The 20,251-nt window shown below is 43.4% G+C and overlaps 1 protein-coding gene across 3 annotated transcripts in view; it reads left to right on the forward strand.

Moving 5' to 3' along the window:
• The window catches only part of VMP1 (vacuole membrane protein 1), a 60,844-nt gene that overhangs the window by 35,169 nt on the left and 5,424 nt on the right, over window positions 1-20,251 (forward strand). For all 3 annotated transcript variants that reach the window (XM_039720478.1, XM_039720480.1, XM_039720479.1), the window contains exons 8-10: window positions 6,998-7,078; window positions 9,730-9,846; window positions 13,121-13,182. In XM_039720478.1, coding sequence (XP_039576412.1) covers window positions 6,998-7,078; window positions 9,730-9,846; window positions 13,121-13,182 — 260 coding nt within the window. The remainder of the gene's footprint in view (window positions 1-6,997; window positions 7,079-9,729; window positions 9,847-13,120; window positions 13,183-20,251) is intronic.

Raw genomic sequence — 20,251 nt, forward strand, 5'->3', positions numbered from 1 at the left:
GCAGTGGCACAGTGGACATGTTCTGCTCTGAGGAGCAGAGGTGGCAGGGGATGTGGTTTAAGGGGCTACAGCTCTGCAGGACAGATCTGATAAGGCTGAAAGGACATGCTCCTTCCTCTTCCTTTAGGCTGTTTCCTTTAATTGTGTCTCATTCTTTACGAAATTTCTTTATTCTTACAGCCTCTGAAGTGAAAGGATTTTTTATGTAGAAGTTTGAGGGTTTCAGTTCTAGCTGGGGAAAAAGCTGGCTTTGAAATTGAGTTACAGAGCTCACAGAGCCCTACAATCTGTGTTCCTTTTGATATTTCCCTCCTGAACCTGAGTGTGGATTGTAACAGGCTGAAATCTTGAAATGAAAGCTCCTGAGATGGAGTTTGTTGTAAAAAAAATATTTTTGCTGGTTCTTCCCTGGAGGAGGGGGAGGGAGAAAGAGGGAAATAAAAAGTTCCTACCGTGATCCAGATGATTAATGAAATGAAGAAAATACCTGGAAGTTCCTGGTGGAACTAATGGACTGATCCAGAGCTGGTTGACTTCATTCCTGCTCCTGTTAATAGGGAAATCTTAGTTACCATAAAATGGACCCATAATTTGGAAGTTTCACACTTTTACTCCAAGGCAGGCTAAAGTTAAATGACCAGGAAAGCCAAGCCTGCTGCTGGAATGGACACTTCACTCTGTTGTCTCTGCTTGCAAAAAATTCAGCTCTTCACAAAACTGTGGCTTTTTTAGTCTGTTTTTTCTAACATCTAACAGCAATCTTAAAATCTCATAACAGCAATTTTAAAATCTGATAAGAGGACAATGGGTTTAATTGTATTTTCTATAAAAAAACTTAAGGTTTTGTGACCCAAGAACTAATTGTAGTTACTCCTGTTTGAGTTTACAAAGTCCCAAAGATGAGCATCCTCCTGATTATCTCTGGACTGCAGCATCACCCCTTAACCTTAACATGCAGCCAACCTGAAGAATTTGAAGACAAGCAGATGTGGAAATAAATCCCTCACAATCTGTGTCCTGCATTCTCATCCTCAGAATGGAAGAATCCACCTGTAGGTAGAATTTCTTGTTGACTTGAGATTTGTCTGTAATACCTACTGTCTGTTCATCTTTGCCTACAAATATTCTGAATATTGAACTCTTACCAGTTTCAGCCCTCAGATCTCCAGCACAGTCTGTTTAATGAGCCTTTGTGGGTGCTGCTCTCTTCCTTCCACCATTCTTTGGAGAAGCCAAGGCTGTTTTATTGCTGCTTGGTTGCCTTCATCTTGTACTTTTAAAAACTGTTTTCATGTTCAATATCTATGTCCTTTTCTTTTGCAACTGTTCCATGATTACCCAACTCCTTTTCCAGAATTTAATGCCTCAGAAAACCCAGACTTCTCATGAAGTGAAACTTACTTAGAATCTGGAATATCTGCCCTGTGCCTGTTGTGTAAATCCCTGTCTTTCATCAGACTTAGTGCTTGCTTAGTTCTGCCACCATCCCACCAATCCTTGAAAACTCTTTTTTCCAGCTCCCTCTTTTGAGGGGTCTGATTTCCCAGACAGGACCTTTCTCTCCCAGATTTTTGGGTGATAAGAAAGTTTAAACCTTACCTCTCACACCTCCAGGCATCAAATGGAAACCTCCCCTTTTAGTTTGCCCCTCTGCATTTACCTGGAAGTTTTTTGGAGAAAGCTGGAACAGAGACCCATGAGCTGCTATCACAATATTCCTGTCTGTATTTTACTCATATTTTTGATATTCTGGGGGTGTTGAGCAGTGGGTTTTGGCCAGTGAGTGCTGAACCATTGTGACCTCCCAGACTTGGGCACCTCTGTGGCTCCTGTGCAGCTGCTCCCCTGCAGTCAATGCTTTATTCCAAGGAGTTAATAATTCCTCCCAGTCTGAAATCCTGGAATCCATTCCCTGACCACAAATGGTCATTCTCCCATAAGTTGTGTTTGATTCCATTGTGTTGTAACAGAAAGCCAGAAAGAAACAAAATACTGTGCAGCTCATTTTTAACATAACTGGGATTTTTACATAAAGAGGGGCACTGTCTTTGGAGGCAGCTCTTTAAATGTTAAGGACTCTGTAATTTTGGTGATCTAAGTGGTAGCTTCATACCCAATCTTCAGTCTTTGGGGGGAGAAAAATGTTCTCCACTTCAGATGATTATCCGGATAATTAAACTTTTTTATTACAACAATAGTAGAAATAACACTCAAATCTTGAGGGATTGTCCACACAAAAGGGACACATTTGGCCTGGGGAATGTGCAGCAGGAGGAACTTCCCTCTCTCCAGCAGCGCAGAGTTCTCCTGGAGAGCCACTGAGGTGTGACACACTCAGATCTCTCTCTATGCCCTTCCATTCTTTTTCACTCATGCTGCTGTTTTCTGTCAGAGTCACAAATCCTGTGTTCCCCCTTCCAGGCCTTCTAGAAAATCCTTTCACTCCTGCAGGCCAGCCCCTGCCAGGTGAGGAATGTCCATGGATGCATCCCAGCCCTGGGAGACCTCTGGGCAGGGAATGTGCACCACGGGCTTGGGAAGGAATTGTCTCCACTTTGGGTTAAATCTGCCAATTTCACCAATTTATCATAAAGTTCTTGAGGTGTTTACAGCAGAAAAGAAAAGGGAGAGAAGTTTTTCCAGGCCTCAGAACCCTGGGATCTGGATCTGGATGGGTTTTTTTTCAGAGACTGAGCTGGGATGTGATGGGAGCCACTGGTTTCTCAGTGCTGCTAAAATCTGATTGCAACTGTTTGAAAATGAACTATCCCATTGCATAATGTGTGCAGGCTTCAGAGAACAGAGCTGGGGTTTTTCTGTGGGATTCAGTCCAACTCTGATTATTCAGAGCTCCTTGGATACCTCCAACCACTCCTGTGGATCAATCTACCACCTCTGCACTTGCAGAGTAAGAAAAAAGAGGCTCCACAATTTCAGGGGGAACAATTAATTGTGACTGTTGTGCTACAGAGGGAAAATAGGAAAAAAAATATTTAAATTATTTTTTCCTCGAGTTTGTTAGTTAAATCTGGTGAGGTGCTTGTTCTTCCCTCACATTGAGGAGCTCACCAACATCACAGTGAGAGGAGAAAGGAGAGAGAGATTAAATTATAAATGGAAACCAAATCAAACAGAGGGATGGGACAAAACTTTGTAACTTAGACAAGGTTTCAGGAAGGATTTTCCAGGGATAAAAGGCCCATATTTACACTGAGGCAGAACATCTAAATTCTCCTTACCACCCCTTTAGGTTGAAAATTTGGGAGGGTTTTTTGGAGCCGGTGGGGTGAATGAAATGATGAAAAATTCCAATTTGGGAGGGTTTTTTGGAGCCAGTGGGGTGAATGAAATGATGAAAAATTCCCTTTAGCTGGGGCTGAGCAGATCCAGGAGAGTTCCCCGGGCTGAGCTGCCCAGCTGGGCCTGGGGAATCATCCCTGACCTTTCCCTGCTCTGCCCCAGCCCCTGCTTGGGATGTGATGATTAACCCAATGAAGTCATCTTTAATCATTTAACCTTCCTCTGCCTGCTCTGGGGCACTCACAGGAAATCTATTTCCAAACCCCAAAAAATAAATCATCTTTGAAAGGGACACAGTGAGCTCAAGCATCCTGAAATGTTATAAAGAATGAATCACAATTAGCTGAGAGGCCAGTCCAGTCTAGAAACTTTAATTTGGGGGGAAAATGGTTTGCCTGTAAGTAGCTGAACTTTTGTCTCTTTTCATATATATATATATAAAAAAAATATTTTTTAAAACAGTAATTTATGAAAGTTATTGTATTTCAAATGCTAAAAAAAAATAGAGAAAAGATTGTTCCCCGTGCAGGCTTTAGAAAAGAAAAAAAAATTCTGTTGTGAAAGAGGTAAAAGTTGTAAAACTGGGGGTTGTATTCTCAGAGAAATGAAACTTTTAAAGCTTTTTTATTGTTGCAGATGTCGCAAAGGTTTGTCAAACAAAGTTTAAGGAAGGAACCAAAGAGAAATAGTTCTGAACTTGTTTTCACAGAGTAAATGTTGAGGCTGGAATTCGTAGTTTTGTTGCAGCCCTGGTAGGTTTATTACCCTGCAAATTATTCATGGCTGTGATTACATTAGATCACAGAAAAAAAAAATCTTTAATTTGTCTTTTGGCTTATTTAGAAAATTTGGGAAAAAAAGAAAGACCATTGACAAGTTCTTGAGTGAAATTTTTAGAATTTAAAATTTGCTTTCCATGAAGGACTTTGTGATAGACAATGTAAAACCAAAACTTAACAAAGAAACAAGCTGAGTAAAAACTTAAAAAAATAAAGTTATGAATTAACAAGGTGAGAAAATTTGCTCCAACATTGGTTTTGGTTTGGGGTTTTTTTTGAGACAAACTTGTTAAACTTTTTTTAAAGACCTTCATTATTAGCTTTTTAATGTTTTATATGTTTTTAGCTAGAGGGGAAATATTAGTTCCAAGGCAGCCTTGAATTTTGTAGTTTAAAAATGTGGTTGAGGGAAGCTGGTTCTTTTTAAGAAATTTGGTTAAAATGGTGCACTTTACCCTAAGTTAATACAGTCAATTTATATCTAATTATAATAATAGATTTTATTAAAGCAGCTGTGCTGCAACTATTAGTTTATAGGTCATTTTCTGGAGAGTTTATTTCCAATTCCAGCTTGTGAAAATGAATACAACAGTGCATTAGCAACACAGTAAAAGATAATGGGGGAATAAATTAAAATCAGAATAGAAACAACTTCCATGCAAATAAATCATGGAGCCATTTGAACAATTGTCTTGGAGTGTTTTATTTTCAAGGTACTTGGCCATCAGATTTATGGAACTGCGAGGGAAAAGATATTTATTGGCTTATAAAAATGAAAATATTGCTGCAAGCCCGTGAGCTTTGGGAAATGGGGGAAAATAGGAGCTGAAAATGGGCACAGTGAGCTCTGCTCCAGAAAGCCCTGAGCAGGGAACCATTGCAGGACACCCTTCCCAGGACAAATCTGCACCAGCACCTTCTGGTGTTAAATGAATTTATAAAGAATCCTAAAAACTGCTTTTCACTCTGTGTTTGCCTGGGGAATTGGTGAGGTGTTGTTTTCCTTGGGGAAAATCCTAGAAATAAATCAAATAAAAGGGGATTTTTATAAAATAGAAATAAAAGGGTATTTTATTCCTTCCATCCCAAATGCTGAGGGTCCCACTGGAGCAGGGATCCCCTTTTTGGGTTCTGTTTCCTTGGAAATATCCACGAGGGAGTTTGGGGCTGCAGCAGGACCTGCCCTGGATGTCGCAAGATTTTTGGGCTGGGTCGTCAGGAAATTGTTGTTTTGTTGTTTAGAACAATTTGTGTCAAATCCTCTCTTTTCATGAAAAACTAATAAATAAAAAATTAGTTTTACTTTCCAGATTGTTTTTTGTCAGAATAAACTCAAGTGATTGGTGTCAGCCTCACTGGGAGCAGGTTTAATCCCTTGTGTGCTGGGGGGATCCTACAAATATCAGGGAAAATTTTCATTTAAAAAGTGAATTTTGATCTCTTCCATTTTGTAATCATGAGCCCAAGGTGGAACTCTTGGTCAAAGTGTGGAAATTTACCTTTATAGGATATTCTAGAGGGTTTTTATATTCCCCTGTGGTTAAAAATGTCCCACTGAAAGATTTAGGAAATCTCATTTCTTTGGCATTTTTCTTACAGGTTTAATTTATTTTTCCAGGCATTAAATACAATAAATAGAATTATTCTGACTTGAACAATAATTATTTTTTGGGTTTTTTTTAGTTTTCAAATATTGAATCTAACTCTCTGACAGCACAGTAATGGAGAAAAGTTACTTGAAAAAAGGCTGAAAAAAGAAGCAAATGGTCTCATCACAGATCTATTATTTTTTAATCTGCCACAGAAAATGCTGTCAATTTTACAGCTCAAAATTTAAATCATATGCAAGAACATTGTAAAATAATTGTTGTTTTCTTTCTGTGGTGTGTAGTATTTAAGGTTTCAACAGAACTGAGTTAAAATTGCATAAATGTGATTTTTCTGGATTACCCTGCAGTTGCTTTAATCAATAATTAATGATATTCTAAATTCTACAATTCAGTAGTAAAGGATGGAATTTAGAATATCATTAATTATTGATTAAAGTAATTTCCTCAGGTAATTTATTGCATTGCTACTGGAAAATCAGAATTGTGTTGCTTATTTGTAGGTTTTTTTAAGGGAATGGGTAATTATTTTTTAATGTTTGCTATTCCCAAGCATTCCCAGCTTTCTGGGACTGTTGTGGCTGAGCCTGAGCAGGGAGCACTGACCTTGCTTTTATTTTTCTGCACAGTTTTGCTTCAAAAGAATTTTATCTCCTTCTCACATGCAAAGCAACTACTCGTGAGAATCTTTATTTTTGCTTTTTAAGGGGTTTCTTGGGTGTTTGGCACATTCTGAGCCCCAGGAGTAAGGACTGATCACAAAATAAAAGGACACAGCAGCTCCAGCCACAGGGGCTGCACCTCCCCTGATCTTAAAGTAATTTAGGCTCAACTTTGTGGATTTTAATGAATTTTACAGGTCTGTTGTAGGCAGTGCCTGGAATTGGCAATTCTGATGGAGATCCTGGGTTTGGGACACCAGATCTGAGGATATCATGGGATTATTGTGCTTTTTCTGTCCTCAGAAAGTTCCTTTTTACCCCTGGAAATGGCACTGGGGGAGTTCATTCCCTCTGCTTGTTTAATAGGTAGAAGCAGCACTGGCATTCCAAAGATATGGGGAAATAAATAGTGGGAAATAATAAATATGCTGTTTCCATGGCAGTGGCAGCTCAGTGCCACTCACAGGGTGTGGAAAAACAAAACTCAGATTTCCACCACGATTGTCCCTCCAAAGTCAGGGTTTCAAAGTGGCCTTCCTGCTTTAAAATTTTCTCCCAATTCCCAGTTAGGAAATCCTGGAGATCACCCACCTTCTGAGCTCTGTTCAGCTGGGTTTCCTCGTGAATAATTTGGTTTTTCTCTTTGCAGGACTTTGCTTCCCGGGCGAAGCTGGCTGTGCAGAACCTGGTGCAGAAGGTTGGGTTCTTTGGGATCCTGGCCTGTGCCTCGGTGAGTTTTCCCAGGAACTGGGGGATTTATGGGCTCAAAATCTGTGCTATTATTTCTTTAGGTGTTGATGTATTGTATGTGACATTCTTGACATCCTCAAACCCAGAGGTGTGCATGGATTGGGGAGTGGAAAAGTCCCAGCAGAAATCCTGATTAGAGTGTCCATCCTTCCCTTCCAGTCCTCCCAAATCTGCTCTTTGGGTCATTAGGAACCAGAAAAGGCAGAAAAAGGAAAGCAAATTTCCATTGTGGCTGTGGAGCTGCAAACTGCTCATGGCTTTTTAATCAAGAGGTGAAAGGAGCATCTCCAGTGATTCTATTGTAGTTTTTTATGCTCTTCTTTCAGAATAAAAAAATAATATTGGAGGTTTAACTCTCTGGAGCTGGTAGGAGTGGTGTGCCTTGTTTCCATCCCACACACAAGCTGTGGGGTGTGACTGCAGTGGGTGGGACCCCCCAATCCCATTTTTCTGGGGTAACCACAACATCACCCAGCTCTGAGGCTTTCACTGCACACTCGTCCAGCATCTCTGGCTTTCCTAAACTCTAAAGATGACCCAGCCAATGCCTGCTCAGATGTGGGTAACCTGTTAGAATTAACCTGATCAGAGCTGCTGACATAAAGCTCCTGCTCACTAATCCTTAGAAATGTCTTCACGTTTGGAGTGGAGTTTAGCTACAAGCTGCTCCTTGAATCCTCTCAGGAGCTGCTCCCTGCTCTGACACATCCCTGGCCCAGCTCTTCCCTGTCCTTGTCTCCAGCACAGCTTGGAGCTGGCAGGGGTGAGACTGGGCAAGGTGGAGGAGTGGAGGGCAGGAGGAAGGGCTTGGTAAACAAACACCCCAGAGTTCCTGCTCGGTGATATTTAAACATTTGTTTAACTTCTTCCCCGCTTTGCTGGCCAGGCCCTGCTCACCCTGAGCTGCAGCTGGGCTGGGGGAGGGATGAGCATCACCAGGGCACACCTGGGCTCTGTAAATGTGCTCACACAACAGCTGCAGCAGGAAGGGAGAGGTGCAAGGTTCCAGAGGCCTTGGAAAAGCAGGGATGCAGAGCTGGCCCTCTGTGGGCACCTCTGGGTGAGCCAGGGAAGGACAGCAGCCCCCATGTGTGCTCCTGGCATTTGGCTGTGCCCCCACCAGCCCAGGGGCTTCCCTTTGCTTCTCTGCTCTCCAGGTGTCTCCTCTGCTTGCCTCCCCTGAAATTGTGATCTTCCTTCTGGATTTTAGGCAGTTTTATTTGATGTGTGTTTTATGAGTGGAGAGTTTGCTGGTGAAGTGGTAATGACTGTCCCAGCTGTGGGTCCTTGTCTCTCAAGTGGTGGCTTCTAAATGCTGCATAAAAACAGCAGCAAATGGAAATTAAAATTCTGCAAGCTTATCCAGTGAAGTCAACTGACTGTCATGTTGTTTAGTGGCAATAAGGAAGTCAGGATTGTCTGGAGTTTATTTCTATATAAAGGCAGCTCTGGGCAAGGAACAAAGCAAGAATCAGCCTTGAAGTTCCTCACTGTGACTTGTGAGAATTCACCCTCCTGTTTTTGTGACCTTTTTTTGGGCAACTTTGAGTAAGAAGCACAGAGAAAACCTTGCTGGGGATGTGCTGAGTAATTTCTGCCCGTGCTGTGCTGTACCCACAGCACCCCTGCCCCAAACTCTGCAGGGATTAAAACATTCTGTGAACCAAACAAGGAGCCAGAAGAGCCTGGAGCAGCCCTGGGTGCCAGGAGCAGAAGGTTCTGGGGTCAGTCCTTGCCCAGCTCTGTGGCCACAGCTCCTGTCCCACCTGGGGAGATGGAACCTGCTCAGGGACCCATTCAGATTTCTTCCTCTGCTGTGGCTGCTCATAAATCTGAATTGCTGCTCTGCAGCAGTCCAGTCCAACCCTTTCTCACAGGTTGCAGGCTTAGTGGCAGAGTGTCCTTTTATTCTTTGGCAATCTGCACTCTTTAATTCTTTGTTTAAGTCACAAAACGCCAGCAGTGCTGCAGTTTGTCACCCCAGTGCCACACTGCTCCTGGGAGTGACCCTGCTCAGACACTGCTCCAGGCTGAGAGGGAAAGGTTGGAATTCAGGCACTTTCTTGGTTTCATTTCAAAAATATTTTACAGATAGTATCACAATACCAAAAGTCAGGCCAGCAGTTTAATAATAATAAAAAATTCTTTTAATTTTAAATGAAATGCATATGCTTAATAAAATCTAATCAGTGTTTTTAAACTGGATACATATGACTGTAAATGCCAGTTTTTAATGTAGTTTCTCAGCTGGAAATCACTGGGGATCAGTTGAAACCCTGGCTTCCAAGAGTGATGTGCTTGTCAGAGAGAAAATTTGATAAATCACTCAAAATGGCTTTGCTGTGGTTTGTGTGCATTTCACATGGAAAACTTTTCATTAGCTTTTTTCAGGATCCAGGGGTAAGGAGGGACCTTGAGAATGGAATTGTCTGGGACATTGTCTAGCTGAATCCCAGAGACTGAAGTTATGTGGTGGGACATCAACATTTTTGTCATTATTAAGACACAAGAGTTCTGGATCAAGCTGGAGAAGAGGAAACTCTTCATTATTCAAAATTTCAGACTCTGTTTTGTTCCTGTCCATCCAATGTGTGCTGCAATTCATGAACCTCTTTCCCTTGCACTCCACAGATCCCAAACCCCCTGTTTGACCTGGCTGGGATAACTTGTGGCCACTTTCTGGTTCCCTTCTGGACCTTCTTCGGTGCAACCTTGATTGGAAAAGCTGTGATTAAAATGCACATCCAGGCAAGTGCTGCCCCTGCCTCGGGGCTGGAACCTTGGAGACCTTTGATTCCTTCCCTGCCTCTTCCCCTGTGTTACTTGGGAATGAATCCTGCAGTCTCCTTGCCCGACTTGAAGTCATGGAAATTAATTTGGTGCAAGGGATTTACAATAAAGGAGCTGCTGGGCTGCTCCAAACTGAGGCAAGTGAGTAATTTATAGCTGCTGACCCGCTCAGGAAATTGGTGGTTAGCCAAAGTATTTACCTGCAGCCTTTACCAGACTGCCAGGGCTCCAGCAGTGAACTCCTTTTTGGTAACAAGCACTCATTTGCACTTTGAAATGCCCTTTTTAGCTCAGGGAGAAAACCCCAGTGAGCCCTGCCGGGCTGGGCCAGCCCACTTGGGGTGGATTTGCTGCAGTTTTGGGGCTGCTCTGCCCACTTGGGGTGGATTTGCTGCAGTTTTGGGGCTGCTCTGCCCACTTGGGGTGGATTTGCTGCAGTTTTGGGGCTGCTCTGCCCACTTGGGGTGGATTTGCTGCAGTTTTGGGGCTGCTCTGCCCACTTGGGGTGGATTTGCTGCAGTTTTGGGGCTGCTCTGCCCACTTGGGGTGGATTTGCTGCAGTTTTGGGGCTGCTCTGCCCACTTGGGGTGGATTTGCTGCAGTTTTGGGGCTGCTCTGCCCACTTGGGGTGGATTTGCTGCAGTTTTGGGGCTGCTCTGCCCACTTGGGGTGGATTTGCTGCAGTTTTGGGGCTGCTCTGCCCACTTGGGGTGGATTTGCTGCAGTTTTGGGGCTGCTCTGCCCACTTGGGGTGGATTTGCTGCAGTTTTGGGGCTGCTCTGCCCACTTGGGGTGGATTTGCTGCAGTTTTGGGGCTGCTCTGCCCACTTGGGGTGGATTTGCTGCAGTTTTGGGGCTGCTCTGCCCACTTGGGGTGGATTTGCTGCAGTTTTGGGGCTGCTCTGCCCACTTGGGGTGGATTTGCTGCAGTTTTGGGGCTGCTCTGCCCACTTGGGGTGGATTTGCTGCAGTTTTGGGGCTGCTCTGCCCACTTGGGGTGGATTTGCTGCAGTTTTGGGGCTGCTCTGCCCACTTGGGGTGGATTTGCTGCAGTTTTGGGGCTGCTCTGCCCACTTGGGGTGGATTTGCTGCAGTTTTGGGGCTGCTCTGCCCACTTGGGGTGGATTTGCTGCAGTTTTGGGGCTGCTCTGCCCACTTGGGGTGGATTTGCTGCAGTTTTGGGGCTGCTCTGCCCACTTGGGGTGGATTTGCTGCAGTTTTGGGGCTGCTCTGCCCACTTGGGGTGGATTTGCTGCAGTTTTGGGGCTGTTTTGCCCACTTGGGGTGGATTTGCTGCAGTTTTGGGGCTGTTTTGCCCACTTGGGGTGGATTTGCTGCAGTTTTGGGGCTGCCTTGCCCACTTGGGGTGGATTTGCTGCAGTTTTGGGGCTGTTTTGCCCACTTGGGGTGGATTTGCTGCAGTTTTGGGGCTGTTTTGCCCACTTGGGGTGGATTTGCTGCAGTTTTGGGGCCGTTTTGCCCACTTGGGGTGGATTTGCTGCAGTTTTGGGGCTGCTCTGCCCACTTGGGGTGGATTTGCTGCAGTTTTGGGGCTGCTCTGGTGGCCCAGGTCTCTGGGGAAGGGCAGTGCCAGATGTGCTGAGTTTGACAGTGCAGTTGTTTGCACAAAATGAGGAATTCTCTTGGAAATGCATCACCCTGGTCCGAGGATTGCTGGAGTTTGGAGTCCTGGGGGATTTGCTGGTGTGGTCAGGCTGTGTTTGGGATGTTTTCAGCTGAGTTTGGGTTTTTGCAGCTCCTCTGCCTCTGTTGTTTGGAAATCTCTGCTGTGACTCCCATCAAAACAGCAGAAGCTTTTAGTAGAAAATAATTTGTGTTGCAGCCTCATCAAGCTGCTTAAAAATCTTTATTTTGCCCTAAACACAAGCTTTTTTCTTCCCATCATTTTTAAATGGTTGTTTTATTTTGCCCAGTGCTTAAGCAGAAAACAATAAATAGATTTGGAAATTCTTCCATTTCTTGGGATAGAACAGCTTTTTTTCCACACTTATTTTTGTAATATCTGAATTTTCTTCTGCTTTTAAATCCGTGTGTTGCCAAAATGTGTTCTGGCAGCACAGAAAAGTGAAATAATATTAGATCAATATTCCTTTTATTATTTTAATTGCCTTGTTCAGCTCCCACAGTGTTTGCTGTGTAATTTATAGTGCTCCACACTCACATCCCATGTAAGTGAAAAAACATTTCCCAGTGCCTTGTACAGTTGATAAATCACTGGATTTTGTAATAGGCTCAGCTTTTAGAATTCTCTTTTTCAAGCACACCCTTGTGCAATAGCCTTGATTTTTTGGAGTGATCTGGCTGGACTTGGAATTTAGGAAATGTGAGAGTCATGGAAAAGGCTTTTAATGCAATGTTCAGACAGGAAGTGAGTGACTGGTGCAGTGGCCATCCTGGGACTCCTTTTCTGTTACCTTCCTAAAATGATGTCAGTTCCATTTCATTGTTGCATTCTGATTTACTGAAGTGTTAATGATTTTGTGGTTAGCAGGAAATTAAGAGTTATTCTGTTTTGTAAAATTTTATTAGATAAATCATGGCCTTTTTTCTTGTAAGGTTAAAATTGTATTTGAAGTTTGTCTTTTAATGTGTTTAATAGTTTTTAATATGATTAAATATTATATTTGGAATTACAGCTTCATGGGTACAGGTTTGATTTTTATTTAGGGGTAAAACTTGCTAGGTTAGATTTTCATATTTAACATTACTCTGTTAAATTGCTTTTATTGGAAGAGATTTTTGGGTACATTTTGGATTAGGCTTAGGACTGTGATTATTCTGTTTTATCACAGGTGCCCAAAGGCTCTTCCTTTTTTTTTTTTTTTTTTTTTTTTTTTTTGCTGTTTCTGTCTGAATCAGGGGACTAAACCACATTATTTTCCCCTCTGTGATCCTGTTTGTGTGAGGGGCTGTGAATTTCTCTGGCTGTTTTTCCATTCTGACATTGTTGATGGAGTAAAGTGACCTTGAGCTTCTGGGAATGGGCGTTTGGGGAGGATGAGAATGGGCAGCAAGAAATGCAAACTGTGAGCAAACAGGGGCAGAAAGTGAACAGCTTTTTTTTTTATTCCTGCCTCTTTGCTGAGGAGAAAAATAAAAATATTGAAAATATTATAAATAAATATTGAAGAATAAAGAGGAGAGGAGGGAGGGCTGGGCAGGGTCACAGAGTGGCTCCAGGCTTTGTGTGACTGCTCTTGTCCTTCCACAGAAACTCTTTGTCATCATCACCTTCAGCAAACACATCGTGGAGCAGATGGTGGCCCTCATCGGGTGAGTAATTCCCAGCTCAGTAATTAACTAAAACCTGCAAGGGGAAAACACTGCAGGAGGGTTTTGCTGGCCCTGGGGCTCAGGCTTGTGGGATCAGCTTCACCCCAAACCAAAATTCAGCTCCCCAGTTCCAGATCCCCTCCCAGATCCCTGCATTTATGGGATGTCTGCCCTGGGTTTTCTGCAGAGCTGTACTGGGATCTTAGGGCAAAAAAATTGAGAATGTTTATAGAAAATTGTATTTCTAGGAAAAAAATCAGAGAATTCTGTGGTTCCATATTAAAAACCTGAGATTTTTTGCAGTGTTCAAGGTTGACAATAAACATCCTCCTTAGCTGGAAGTACCTTAGACATTTACAGCATCAAATCACTCCTAAAACACCAGAATGAGAAATTTGGTGTGTGGAGCTTGGTCCCCATTCTGTTAAATTCTCTAGAAATGGATGGAGTGTCCTGTTTTGAGAAGGTTTGGTTTGGGTTTTTTTTAAGTTAAAATGAATGCAACCTAATATAAATCCATAAAATAAATTGTTCCTGCTTTTCCAAGGTTTCTTCTCTGGGGTAAATGGCTATTTTGCTGCCCAAAGTGTAATAACTATTTTCACATAAAAACCACACTCCTCAAGAAGAGTTTCAGGGGAGGAATGTCTGGAAATAATTCCTTTTAAACCAAAACTCCAAGCAGTGATGCTGTACAAAGAAAAGGAGTGTCAGAAGAACCTTGCAGGGCTGAAACAAATCCTGGCTTTATTATCCCTGATCTTCTGCTCGAGCCTCTGCTCTCTACCAAAACTCAAAATTCATTTGTTGCTGTGAACATTATTTTAAAAAAGGGGGGGAGAGAGAGAAATGTGGTTTCTTTTAAGCATCCTGAGTTTTTCTCAGCATCAATCACTGCAGACAGTTTGAGCTGCCCCCAGCTCAGGTACATTTCCAAGGATTTACTCTCCTGTGGATGCTTGGAGCCAAACCCAGTAGATTTTTCCTACTTCATCTGTCTTGGAGATAATTTTCATGGAATTACTTCGAGTGCATTCACAGGAGCTCTGCTGGACTCGGGTTTTATTGGGGGGTTGATGTCAGAGTTAAAAAATGTTCCTGGGAGACAGTGAGATTTTTGGAATGTCCTGGTACCCTTGACTTTTCTCAAGCTGTCTCCAGCATTACCTCATCAATTTCTGTTAGAGGGGAGCCTCAAACATGTTAAACAATACCTTGCTCTAAAAGCCCTGTTACTGAATTAAAACAGAGCTCTGTTTAATGGTCAGAAACTTCATTTGAATCAAATTCTAGCCACCACAATGACTTTTAGACTTTCTTTGTCAGGGCTGTTGCTCTTAAACAATAGGAAATAGCTGAGCACAATACCTGAAAATAATGAACACACTGATATCCAGGGTGAGTGGAACCTAGAGTGAAGATTAAGTTGTGAGATAAAGTCTGAGAAGATCTGATTTTATAAGCCAGGGAGAATTTCTTGACAATTTTGTGATTTTTAGTGAAAAAAGCAAAACTGATTCATGTGCAGACCTGGTTTTTTTATTGTCACTGGGTGCTGCTGGGTCTCTCACTGAGCCTGCCATAACCAGGCATTTAATATCATTTAATTTGATTTTCCAATTTTGTCTAGGTCTCCATTACAAACAGGTCATAAAATAGTTTTTCTATTCATTAAATTAAAAATGGAAACAGAAAAGAAAACATGGCAGGAAATGAAGAAGCTGTTTACAGAAAATTTTAAATTTTTGTGGAATTTTTTAGCAACAAACCTTGTTGGGAATGAGAGGGATAAGTGGGTTTGAGAAGTGGGGATGGTGTGAGGTGGAAATCCAAGCTGAGCAGGGTTTCCAGAGGTGCTGGAGCTCCCTGGGGCTGCTCCCTGGGAGCAGCTCCTGCCCTGGGCTGGTTTGTGGTGCCTCAGAGCTGGGAGAGGCTCCTGCCCTCCCCAGGGCCCTCCCTGGGTTTGCTGGGGGAAGATGCTCTGGGGGACTTCTGTGTTCTGTCACTTCAGCAAGGGTTTATTGCTGATTTTATTCAGCTGTTTCATTACCTTGTGGGGTTTTTAGCTCCTCCATCTTTCTGTTCCTGTTTTTGCCCCCAGCTGCAGGGCTGTTGGTGAAGTCACACCCTGCACCGTGCTCCAGAGCAGGGTGATGTTCTCTGGGCAGGGACAGCTTTAAATGTGCATTAGGAATTCCCAGAAAAACCACTGGAGAAGTAGTTCTGAAAGCACACAGCATCCACTCAGCTGTGGCCATCCATTCTGGTGGGAAATGGTCAGAAAGAACAAAAAAAAATTACTTTTTTTTAGGGAGAAATCCCAGCCTGCCCACACAGATTCCCTCTGGCTGTGGTTAATGATGAACTCCTGGGCTGGGCTGTCTGGGATTGTTCTGCAAGAGGAGCTCAGGTCCAGGGCTGGATCCTGCAGCAGAAACTGTGAATTCCTACTGAAATCAGAATCCCAGAATGGTTTGGGAGGGATCCTACAGCTCACCAGTCCCATCCCTCGCCTCTGATCCCAATCCAGCCTGGCCTGGGACACTTCAGGGATGGGGCAGCCACAGCCTTCTTAATTCTAAAAAAATGCCTTTTTAATTCTAGAAAACTCACCTAGAGTTAATTACTGAGTGCATAACTGATTTGGAGCTAAACAGCCAGTGAGATTTTGCTACTTTGATTTTTCAGTCCCTTCTCATGGGTGTTACCTCTGAGAATCCAACAATCTCTGGGAAATCCACCCAAAAATATCAGTGCTCCTGAAGTGTCCTTAACCCAGTGGTTTTTGTGGGACAGCTTTCCCTCCTTCCCAGCTCTGCAGGGCAGTGTGAGTGATTGCACAGGGAAAGAAAAGCAGTTTTTTGGTCCCAGGTACTGGAAGCCTTGCCTGTACAAACCAGTTTGCTGCTATTTCTTGTGCCATAATTCTTTGCTTACAACTTAATCTCAGTTGATGCTGGTAAAGGGAGCGTGGTGTTCCTTTCACCAAAAAAGCACAAATGAGATCATGGTGACTGAGGTAACTGGAAAGTTTGCTTAAAGATTGTTGGGGTGTTTTTTTAGTCAAAAATAATTTACAATACAGGTGGAGGTTGTTTCTTTAGAACACAAGGCAAGAAGTGATAAAGGCACAACCAGAAATCTTCTCCTGGGCTGGGAAGAGCTGGGCAGTGGCTTCACAACCTCCTGGGAGGAATTTGGGAAGGTTAAACCAATCCCCTTGATATTGTTGGTTCAAAATTCTAGAACCTCGCTGCCACAGGTACATCAGAAACCTGGGGGATGTGTCCTGAGCACAGCAGAGCAGCTCCACACAAAAATGGCTTTATTGCCCTCAAAGGGACACAGATGTGGCTGAAATTTGAGGAGCTTTGGTGTTGAAAGCCTGCCAGTGGATCACAACAGAATTAGAAGAGTTTATTTGCAAAAGGCTTGAAGGATTTCACTGAATAAGCAAAGGTTTTTTCCCTAAATTGAGTTTAAAAAGAAGAATCTTTAAAAAGCAAGCAGAAGTTTGGTTCCAAAGAGCAGCAGTGAGCAGAGCTGAGGACGGGCAGGTCAGAGATGTTGCAATTCCTAATTTTGAAAGCACTGATGGAACATACCAGAATGTCCCAAGGAAGAAAGCCCTGGAGCCTCCTGGGCTGCCCTGGCCACTGGAGCGTGGCTCAGGTGAACCACGTCTCACCTGGGCCCATTTCAGCCCTGAGCCTCCAGCAGGACCTTTCCTTTTCCTCCCCTCATCTCACAAAGCAAATGAAGCTGCCAGGGAGCCTTTAACCCCAAAACCTTCCTGTTAAACCTGACCATAAACCAGATTTGTTTTCTGCAGCTTCAGAGCTCTGGGCACAGGGAACAGCTCAGCCCCAGAGCTGGGCTGGGGGCTCTGCCTGCTCCTCAGGTTTGGCTGGAAAGGGAGCAGGGTCCAGCTTTGGGCAGCCCCAGACCCCAGGAGTCAGGTTTTGGGCAGCCTCAGCTCCCAGGAGTCAGGTTTTGGGTAGCCCCAAGTTTCCCTAAACCTACTCCAGGTTTTGGGCAGCCCTGGGTTTCCTTAAACCTAATCCAGGTTTTGAGTAGTCTCAGCTCCTAGGATTCAGGTTTTGGCCAGTCTCAGCCCCAGGTTTCCCTAAGTCTAAGCCAGGTTTTGGGCAGCCCCAACTCCAAGGATTCAGGTTTTGAGCAGTCCCACATTTCCCTAAGCCTAGCCCAAGTTTTGGGCAGCCCCAACCCCAGGTTTCCCTAACCCTAAGCCAGGTTTTGAGCAGCCCCAGCCCCAGAAACCAGGTTTTGGGCAGCTCCAAGTTTCCCTAAGGCAGGGTTTGGGCAGCTCCAAGTTTCCCTAAGGCAGGTTTTGGGCAGCTCCAAGTTTCCCTAAGGCAGGTTTTGGGCAGCCCCAGCTCCAGGGCTGAGTCAGGCTCAGGCTGAGCCCCTGTGAGTCACTGCAGGGTCCTGCTGGTGGTGGAGCCTCGGGGAAGTGGATGGTTTAAATACTGTGAGAATCTTTATCAGCACAGGAAATGACAGCTCATTAAAATACTAACCGTTGAGCCAGTTTAGATCACTGTCTGGAAAAAAATTAACCATTGAGGGCTCACAGGGCTCAGGAGAAGAAAGGTGCCCTGTTGAGACAAGGGACACGTTATGCAAATGAATCAGCTCTGCTAATTGGCCAGTGGCATAAAAATATTTCCACTGGAATCTGTTTTTCAATGATTTTTAAATACCTGACTTCCAAAGAAGTTGATACCACTGTGCTGGAGTGACATTTTTGAGGGAGGGGTGGCTAAAATCCCTGAAATACTAAAATCCCCAAATCCAGTGCCTGTTGCTAAATGTTTTATTGTTTTGAAGCTGCAGGATGGATTTGTCTTGTGTTCTCCCAGGGGAATGGAGAAATGGGAATCTCCTGCAGTTGCTGTTGGTGGGATTGTTCAGTGATGTTGTCCATAAATGCTGGCAAGGTGAAAGCCTTTGCCTTCCCCCTCTGGCCTGGCTGTCAATAACCCAGTTGAAATAAATTATTTGAAAAGAGCTGAAGGTCCGGGCAGGGAGGAGCCCATCCCAGCACGTTCCCTTTCTTTGTGGGATCCTGCAGTGCCCCTTCCCTCCCTTTCTGCAGCAGGAGATAATCCCTGGCCTTGGGCACTGCCAAACCCTGGGATTTGCTGCTCCTGGCTCCGAGCTCTTCCCTGTGTTCTTCCTTTGCAACTCTGCTGCCATTCCCAAAGGATCTTTTTCTGTGGCTCCTTCAGCCCAAAAAGCTGAATCTGGGCAAAACCTGCTGGAGTTTGCCCCAGTGTGTGGAGTCAGAGGGATTTTCCAAGCTGAGGGCTGTGGATATTGGAGGGATTATCCATAAAGTGGAGCCTGACTCAATATTGCATCACCTTCCCCAGGTGTGTCCAGCCTTGCTTGCACCTTCTGCTCCCCCGCGGGGCTCTGCTTCCTTCCAGGTAGAATTTCTGTGATTAAATTAAATTAAATTAAATTAAATATTAACTGCCATGTTTGTGCCCCCCCAGTGCTCCCAGTTCCCTGAGCGTCCCACTGGGATGGATCCCAGTTGCTCTCAGGGCTCACTGGCTGCTCTGAGGTTCTCATTTCTATTTTCAATCCCATCAGGATCAGTTTGAGAACAGCTCAGGGTTGTTCATCAGCTGCTTCAGCATCACTTGGTGTTTGAGGCCTCTAATAAATGAGAAATTTCCAGAAAGTTTCAAATTTTCACTCATGAAAAATCCCATGGTTTTGTTCCCAAAAGTTGAGTGTACAGTGGCAGCTTTTTTTGTTTTGTTTTTTAAATACTTGGGAATTCTAACATTTCTCCCTGGAAAAGTGAACAAATATCCACATATACTTTGGTAAAATGGGACTTTTATATCCTAATTTATGGTGTGAGAGATTTTTTGTGAGATACTGGTGCAACGACACTGACACAGCATTTGCTAGAGACCTGTACTTGAGGATTAAGCAGAGTTGGAATTAATTCCCTGAGTGTTCCCAACCTCTCAAAGCACAGCTTGGGAGATTTCAGTCACTCAGGAGCTCCTAAAGACCTTGTAGGGTGAAAATTATGCCTTTCAGAAATGCAAGTGTCATTATTAAATCGTTATAAATAAGTATTTTTAATACTAGTAAAAATGCAGATGACTGGAATATCAGACAACTTCCTACTTTTTGTAAGCTGGCCCAGGAAAATACTATTTTTTCTCCTCTGGTGTTGGTGCTTTATCCTGGTGCCTTGCAGGAAAATCTTTCTGTAATTCCAAAAGTTCTGCTAAAAAGATTTAAAGTTACCCCAAAATCATTTAATGGGCAGTGAAAGGCATTTGAGGTGCAACTGTTGACAGCTGTTCTTGGAAAAGCAAATTAATAAATTTAAACTCAAATGTGCTGTAACTGGCCTGGAAGTTTTTGGAGTCAGACTCTGCAGGTTCTTGGTGTAATTTAAAAAATAATCCTCGAGCAACTTTGCTGAATTTCTGTCATGTTGGGGAGTTTTATTTATTGGAAAAAGAGCTTTAGAATTTGTCTTCTGGATAGAAATTGTAGCTCTGAGTTTAAAAAAATGAAAAAGTGCATCTGTTTAATTACAAATATCAGGTAATTGTTCTGAAGACAGGCACCAAGAGTGGTTTTTCAATTAATCCAATTTTTTATGGGTGTTTCTGTTGTAGTATTAGAACAGAAATAATGGTTTTGACTAAAATGTTACAATTTTAGTGAATTTGGGATTACCAAAGGCTGCTGCAATTTTGGAGGGCTTGTTCTCGGTTTCATCTCCTTGTGAAACATTAAAATTTAGCAAAGAATCAGGATGAACCCAAACAAAAATGTAATATTTAACATTAAGAGTTTCTGAAACAACTTCTGGATGAAAACAGCTTCTGAATCCGAATGTCTCCTTCCATATTCTGGCTTTGAAAGAAAACGGGTTTGGTTCCCGAAGGAGCACGGGGAATTGGGTTTGGATTATTCCGGGGTTATCTTCCAGCATCTTCCTGCTGCAGTGCTGGGAAATTTGAGGTTTTTGTGGAGGTGCTGAGTGCAGGAATTGTGATGCAAATCC

This window comes from Passer montanus, unplaced genomic scaffold (assembly GCF_014805655.1).
Source record: "Passer montanus isolate IOZ18808 unplaced genomic scaffold, ASM1480565v1 scaffold44, whole genome shotgun sequence".
In the NCBI taxonomy this organism is placed as follows: Eukaryota; Metazoa; Chordata; class Aves; order Passeriformes; family Passeridae; genus Passer; species Passer montanus.